General features: G+C 43.6%; 1 protein-coding gene across 1 annotated transcript in view; it reads right to left on the bottom strand.

The window, feature by feature from the left end:
• Window positions 1–3,292: 3,292 nt before the first annotated feature.
• kcnk15 (potassium channel, subfamily K, member 15) overlaps window positions 3,293–8,154 on the bottom strand; it is a 7,227-nt gene continuing 2,365 nt past the window's right edge. The window contains exon 2 of the mRNA XM_072696803.1: window positions 3,293–6,339. Coding sequence (XP_072552904.1) covers window positions 5,411–6,339 — 929 coding nt within the window. The 3' untranslated portion in view covers window positions 3,293–5,410. The remainder of the gene's footprint in view (window positions 6,340–8,154) is intronic.

Consider the following 8,154-nt stretch of genomic DNA (forward strand, 5'->3'; position numbering starts at 1 on the left):
TTTTAGACAGAATTAAGCTCAGGATTAGGACCAACCAAGAGTTAGTATTAGGTTTAGGTTTTGGGTTAAGTTTACAGTCAGTATTGGGTTTAGGTTTTGGGTTACATTTACAGTCAGTGTTAGGTTTAGGTTTTGGGTTAAGGTTACAGTCAGTATTTGGTTTTGGGTTAAGTTTACAGTCAGTGTTAGGTTTAGGTTTTGGGTTAAGGTTACAGTCAGTATTTGGTTTTGGGTTAAGTTTACAGTCAGTATTAGGTTTTGGGTCAAGTTTACAGTCAGTATTAGGTTTTGGGTCAAGTTTACAGTCAGTATTAGGTTTTGGGTTAAGGTTACAGTCAGTATTAGGTTTAGGTTTTGGGTTAAGATTACAATGAGCATTATGTTTGTGGTTTAGGTTGAGGCTTTGGTTTGGGATTAAGTTTACAGTGGGTTAAGCATTTGGGTTGCGTTCACATTCATTATTAGGCTTTGGGTTATGGTTACAGTCTGTATTAGGTTTAGGTTTTGGGTTAAGGTTATAGTCAGTATTAGGTTTAGGTTTTGGGTTAAGGTTACAGTCAGTATTAGGTTTAGGGTTAAGTTTACAGTCAGTATTAGGTTTAGGTTTTGGGTTAAGGTTACAGTCTATATTAGGTTTAGGTTTTGGGTTAAGGTTACAGTCAGTATTAGGTTTAGGTTTTGGGTTAGGGTTACAGTCTATATTAGGTTTAGGTTTTGGGTTAAGGTTACAGTCAGTATTAGGTTTAGGTTTTGGGTTAAGGTTACAGTTAGTATTAGGTTTAGGTTTTGGATTAAGGTTACAGTCAGTATTAGGTTTTGGGTTAAGGTTACAGTCTGTATTAGGTTTAGGTTTTGGGTTAAGGTTACAGTCTGTATTAGGTTTTGGGTTAAGGTTACAGTTAGTATTAGGTTTAGGTTTTGGGTTAAGGTTACAATGAGCATTCGATTTATGGTCTAGGTTGAGACTAAGCTTAGAGTTAGCATTAGGCTTCGGTTTACATTAAGTTTACAGTCAGTATTAGGTTTAGATTTATATTAAGGTTAAAGTGAGTATCAGGTTTAGTTTTTAGGTTAAGATTAGTGTATTTGGTATTCGGTTTAGGATTAGTAATAGGGTTTGGGTTGAGGTTAAGGTTATGTTTAGAGTGAACGTTACGTTTAGTTGTTAAGGTGAGGTTCAAGTAGTGAGCAAGAATATGGTTAGACTGAGTGTTTGGGTTTACGGTTGGGTTAAGTTTAAGATCAGTATTAAGTTCAAGTTTTGAGGTAAGGATAAATAACTGATATTTGGAGCATGGTCAGAGTGAGTGTTCAGAGTTTAAAATGACTATTAATTAAATTACGTTCAACTGAATCTAACCCCAGTACTGGTAGAGCTGCAGTAGGACTTAATACTTAGGTCAGCATCTTCACTGGACCATCCGAATAAGGTGTTACCCTTTCATCCAAAGCAGCAGAACAGTCATAACAGTCTGCGTGTTGGTGGCCTGGACGCTCACTGTCCTCGCCTGTCCCCAAGGCACTATTAAACCCTCTTATATCTGCAGCTAAGCTAACTAAAGCTTACCACTGCACTGCCACCCGGGTCAACCACAGTTCAGCAGTAGTTGACCTCTTTTAGGCCAGACGTCGTCCACCAGCCAAGACATGTTTGGTGTCTGAAGTTTGGTCCTCTTTTTTTAGTTTTACACTGAAGCTACAAGGCTAACATAGCTAACATGTAATGGATGCTTATAGCCACCAATTAGCATGGTGCTAACTGCATGCCTGAATTATCACACAAGTGCAAAGCTAACGAAGCCAAACTTCAGACACCAAACATGTCTTGGCTCAAAGGTGAGAGGGGAAGTGTGGAAATTGTTTTTTGGGCAAATGATCACTTCATACAAGCCCTTGGTTTAGAGCTCACTTAACTATGGCTGCGTCCCAATTGTGTACTACACACTAATACTATAAGGAATAGACTACTGAGGTCACTGCATTGCGGCAAAATGTTCATCCCCGATCCAGTTATCTCGTTCCACTATCCAATCCAAGGCTCTTAATGCTAAATATCTGCTGATACTGATCCGATCCGTGTTAGTATAAATAATAATCCAGCTCCACAGTTTAGATCAGACGAGCTGCTGATTAACGGGTTCAGTAAAATCCTTTATTTTCAGTCTCAGATTCTATAATCAGACTTTCTGGACTGACTGATTTAGTTTAGTCGAGACTTTTCTTAAAATGATGTTTTATAGTGTTTAATATATGATAATCCAGTCTGATCTCCTCCCTGACCAATCAGCTCCCAGCTCCTTTACAACACTGCAGTCTGATCACTTCCTGTGTGTGTGTGTGTAGTGGTACACACTCTGGACTGGTATCTGTGGTTGTTGGTCTGCTGGTGTGTAATAACTGGTTTATAGTGGGTGAATGTGCTGTGTGTGTTAGCATTAGCATTAGCCTCCACTCGGTTCTGAATGGGTTCTTCAGTGCTGGTTTATAAACAGAGAAAGGCGAGCGCCGGTTCTCCGGTTCTCCCGCTGGTAAAACAGAGCGTTTCAGTGAGAGTTTTATAAAGGGTCAGATATTATGGTCTGTTTTCAGGTTCCACTGTAAAATAGCTCCACACTGCAGAACCTCAACTCCTTTATCTACCTTCTGAGAACGTCCACACTGCTGCTGCTGCAGCCGGCTGGGGATAATGTCTGTTAATGGGGCCTTGAGGACACCAGGTGGCGCTCTGAACTTTCTGAAGTGGTTTAAACAAAGAATCGCAACTGGACTGAGATTAAAATATCCAGTACCTGATCCATTAGAATATGCTTCTGTGTAAATCTGCTGGTCTGGACATTAAGTATTGATCTGCTCAGTAAATCACTGATATTAGAATAAACACTCATAATAACACTCCTACAGAAAGTGGTGGAGGTTCTCCATCACTGTGTTCATCATTAGAACATCTCCAAAATTCTCCTCTCTCATGGAGTCTAGTATTATTTAGAGTTCTCCTCAGATCAACACCTGGTTTGGTGGTAAATCAGGGCTTAATGATGGTAAATCAGGTGAGCTGCTGCTGCTGCTGCTGCTGCTGATGGAGTTGAACACATCCTCCACGCTGTGCTGGCTGGACTGGGGGGCGTCCAGGAGAAACCTGGAGGAACCGAGCTCTGTTCTTCAGACTAGCTCACCAACAAGATCTCACTACTTTCTTTCTTCAGAATGAGAAGCTCTTGTTCCTCCTTTTTACTGGATTTATTTGGGTTTACCTGAATCAAAATGAGGAAACCTTGGAGGTTGCTCTTCATGTGCTTTGAGGAACCATCAAGGACGGTTCTTGAATGTTCCTCCACTAAAGAACCTCCAAAATTTCCTCAAGGATCTTACACTTTTTACAGTGTACAGGAAAAACTCACTTATTCCTAAGAGGCATGATTTTAAACAATGTGATCAGGGGCCTAAAACCTCTGTACGGGTCTAAACGGACATGCTATTGTGATTGTATCTTGGCCTTCCAGGCTGAATTCCTAAGCAATGTGTGTTTGGGGCGTTTGTTAAGTCTTAACTGTTGTTCAAATCTCTAATTTCATTGCAGCACCGACAGACAGCAGCTCGGAGATCAGATTCGAGCAAATAATCTCTAATGCTAATGCACACAAAATTGAATTAGCTGGCTCTGAGAGCCGCTGACAGCAGCCGGCGAAACCCAATACCTCCAGTTTAAGGGTTAAAGCCATTTCTCTGGAGCACATTTAATGTCATCAATATCAAATGTCACCCTCATAAATACAGAATGAAAAGTTAGCGACCAAAGGAAGCCGTTCCTCCGAGGCACTGGGGTAACGAGAACGAGAATTAAAGGATTTTAGTTTTTCATTTTCACTTGAAATGAAAGAAATGAAAGAATCGTTCTAAACACACTGTGTGGACAAAAGTATTGGGACACCTGCTCGTTCATTGCTTCTTCTAAAATCAAGGGTATTAAAAAAGAGTTCATCCTGCTTTTGTTGGAGTAACTGTCTCTACTGTCCAGGGAGGAAGTAGAGCTTTCTACTAGATTTTGAAGAAGCATTGCTGTGAGGATTTGATTGCATTCAGCCACTAGAGCATTTGTTAGTGAGGTCAGGATGTTGGATGATCACAACCCCACCTCACTTCATCCTCAAGTCTCCATCTCATACCAAATGTACTGGATGGAGCTCCACCGCCACAGTTATCCCACTGCTCCACAGCTCCTTAATGCTGAGGGGCTTTATACTCCTCTACTAGCCCACACCTGGCATTATGGGGGGCAGCATGGTGCCACTAGGTTCATGATGTTTATACTGCAATACGTCTTCTCTAGAGGGACTAGACAAGCTGTGTCCGCAACGTGTGTGACTTCAAGTAGCTGAATGCATTCATTAAAAGGGGTGGTGGTGTCCACAAACATTTGGACATATAGTGTATTTGTGAGTATTGTCGTTAATCTCATGCAGAAGACACGGGACTTGATTGTCTCGTTTCAAGGCTTTCTTCAATCACAATCATTTGGCCATGCTTTTGCACATGCATGCAGTTAGAAAAGAGAGGAAAACACTCGTCCAGTGATACATCCAGTTGAGCGCCGTCGCAAGCCTTTCTCTACTGGGCTGTACAGGCATCGCTTGTAAATCAGTCACTTCCTTCCTTCGCATATAAAGGAACCAGTCAGTGGATAAATTTTCTAAAAATATCAAGTGTAGGAGGTGATCTGTCGCCTTCAGCAATTAACACATAGCCAGGAAGGAGTACGGAAAGTAGTCCTCGCTGGATCCAGCCCGGATTCGCTCAGAAATGAGGAGAAAAGGAAACTGATTGGTTGGGGTACAGGCCAGGAAAGAGCTTTTTTGGCCTCGATGGCTGTCCCTTGGCACGGTGTCGCACCTTCGGCAAATGAGGGTCGTTCACAATGAAAATAATACACTTGTATTTCAAACGACTCTCTTTTCCCTGATAGGGAAGACTGATGCCAATTTGATGGCACAGGTGTTTCCGGGCGATGCTGTTGATGGAAATCATATTTAGCGAGAATGTAATAGCTGCTATAATTAGGAAAACAGCATGCCACCCCTCAGGAGTGCAACTAGAAAAAATAACTGCCGTGAAACTCATCCTAGAACATTAGCGGCTTGTTTTGTAGCTCTGATAATCTCTCTCTACGTCTTCAAGGTAAAGGTCTGACATCTACAGACATACATACAACAATCACCCCAATGGGAAGCTTTGCGCTAATTTACACACTGCTCGAAAAGTGTCCAAGCCTTCGATTGTCTTGGAAAGTCCTTAAATCGCTTTTTTTTTTTTATATCATCGTCTATTTTGTTTCTGTGCTACAAAAATAGATAGAGATATGTTATCCATCGTCTGACCTGTGCAAATAAGTCATGATTGCTCAAATTGAGGCGAGTTACAAGGACTTCCGCCGTAAGCGAGGGAATCCTCTGAAGCTGTGCCCAGGAGAGAGGTTGCTCCCTGGGGAAGAAAGCCCGGTGTTGTCCCTGGTCAGCGAACCCTCGTGGATTCTGTAAGAAATGGAGCTGTAGTAGACCGAATTGACATGGCAGTTGGGACGCTCGTGTTGGGACGGGGTGATGCTGTTACTCAAGCCAAGGCGGTAGCAAACGTAGGACCAGAATGAGCCTATGCACGATTGCTCCCGGGACGGACTTGAGGGAAGACGAGGCAGGGTCGGACGGGAGTATCTTTCATCCACTGGCGACGGGATGAGGTTGGTGCAGCTGGTGCCTTCCTCCATTGGCAGGAACAGAGTACTATGGCTGTGCCCGTCTCTTCCGTCGGCGAGGAATCCCAGGTTCTGACGTCTCTTCATCGAAGCCCTTTCTTGCGCATCCCTTCTCTCGTCTTCGCTGTTCATCGTCAGAAATCGCAGCACCACCAGGTTGAGGAAGGCCCCGATCACCGTCAGCCCAACCAGGATGTACATGAAGCTGAAGACCACATAGGGCGTCTTCTCTTGAAGGTCCTCGTTCTTCTGCAGGGCCACAAAGTCTCCAAAGCCGATGGTAGTCAAGGTGATGAAGCAGTAGTAATAGGCATGGAAGAAGGTCCAACCTTCAAAGTGGGAAAAGGCAGCTGCTCCTACACAGAGTGTCCCCAAGCAAGACAGGAAGCCGATCAGGACCATGTTCTCCATGGAGACTTCCGTCCGCCGGAAGCCGAGGCACTGCTTGGCCCGGTGGAGGAGGAACCGGACAAAAGTGTTCATCCTTTCTCCCAGGCTCTGGAACATCACCAGGGTGAGAGGGATGCCGAGGACGGCATAAAACATGCAGAAGACCTTGCCAGCATCAGTGCCTGGAGCAGCGTGGCCATAACCTGCAAGGAAGGAACCACAGTCAGTCAATAATATCTGGACCACAGTGGTCTTATGGTCACATTTGGACCAGTGATTCATGGAGTAGAAGGGGGCTAATAAACTGCTGCAAAGTCTGGGCTAGTCGTTAGCTATTCTCTGGTATAGTGGACAGGACATAAGGTGGACAGGCGATGGAAGTGTAAGATGGGTGTTTCTAATAAAGTGGTCAAGCTGGTGCATCAAACTGTATGACAAACTACACACAGACCTGTTCCCTGAAGCTGTGATGTACGGCTGAGCAGTTTCTAGAATATGACTGCACCTCAAAACATCAGCTGAATGTGGACCAGAATGCATTGCAGGTCTCTTTGTTACTAAGCAACAGACAGTGGAAAGAAATGAAGCTGATGAGCCACCGAACACCGTGAACTTCACAAATATTCCCATGTAGTTTGTTAACAGTTGGTTTAGGTTGCTCGGCTATTCCAAGAAGAACAGCCCAAAGAGGAAGAGTCCCAATTCACGTGTGTTTCTGACATTACATAGTTACTATATAGTGCAATACCAATGAGGGAGTAGGGATCCATTTCTGCCACAGCCATAATCTTCTTGGAAGAGTCATAGGAAGGAAACTTTACCTGCGACCTTGAAGTGCTACAGAACTTTGAGAGAAGCCAGATTGCAGGTGAAGTGATGTGAACTGATCAAGTCAAAGGTGAACTCTTCCGTCACAATCATACATCGAGGTACATTTGGAGAGAAAAAAGGAGCTGCAGTTTATGAAAAGAATATCCTGCCAACTGTGAAGCATGGGGGTGGATGTATCATGCTTTGGGGTTGTGCTGCAGTCAGTGACATTGGCAATATTGCACAGATGGGGTGGGGGGAGATTGGATTCCACAAAAGTCCAGCAAATCCTGGATGGAAATCTCAAACCATGTGTGAAAAGGTTGAAACTGAGACAGGGATGAGCTCTACAACAGGATAATGATCCAAAACAAATGCAAGTCCAACACAAGTCAAGAACCAGAGGCAGTCTGAGGCCTTCCCAAAGAAGAGTGGGGAAAAACACCAGCTACGAGAACTGAAGCTAGAAGAATTGTTCAAGCTGTGGTTTCTGAAGTTCTGACTCTGTAAGGTACCCAAACTTTTGCCCAGCCCACATTGATTATTTCCATGTTATGCCAGACTGAGTAACGCTAGAATTGCTGGACAATGTTATGCTTTATGTCTGAATTGCTACAGAAGCTGTGTTTACTACTTCCTCTAGTCAACGAACCCTTTTATAGTACTATATAGAACCCTTTTAGCTTAGAGTGCAAATTTGGACCATTTCTACTGGTCCAAATGACTCGCATTACAGCCGGAAATGCTGGCGTGTGGCTGAACATCTACTAGAATATTAAGGCCACTATTCAGCTATTCAGAGAATGCATTTCTGCAAAGCACCACCAGAACTGATGGAGCTGAATATTAAAAGGGAAACCTGCCTCCTTATTGCCCTACTGAAAGAAAACTGCCTAGACAACTCAAGCTGGCCACGGCGGTCAAGCTGGTATAGCTAGTTAAGCTGGTTGCCCAGTTTAGCTCTTGATCAGCAGAGGGGAATATTTTAGTTTGGCGATGACCAACCTGTCCAAACTATTCAACCAATATGAACAAGCTTGCTGGCCAGCATTCAAACAGTATGGCCGGCTTAACCAGTCCGGTCAACCAGATTTAATTAGTTTTGTTAGCTTGATGACCAGCTTGGTCAGCCAGATAATCTAGTCTATCACACCTAAATGGAAACTAAACTGGTCACCAGCATCAATAACATGACCAAACCGGTCGAA

The sequence above is a fragment of the Salminus brasiliensis genome, chromosome 14 (assembly GCF_030463535.1).
Source record: "Salminus brasiliensis chromosome 14, fSalBra1.hap2, whole genome shotgun sequence".
In the NCBI taxonomy this organism is placed as follows: domain Eukaryota; kingdom Metazoa; phylum Chordata; class Actinopteri; order Characiformes; family Bryconidae; genus Salminus; species Salminus brasiliensis.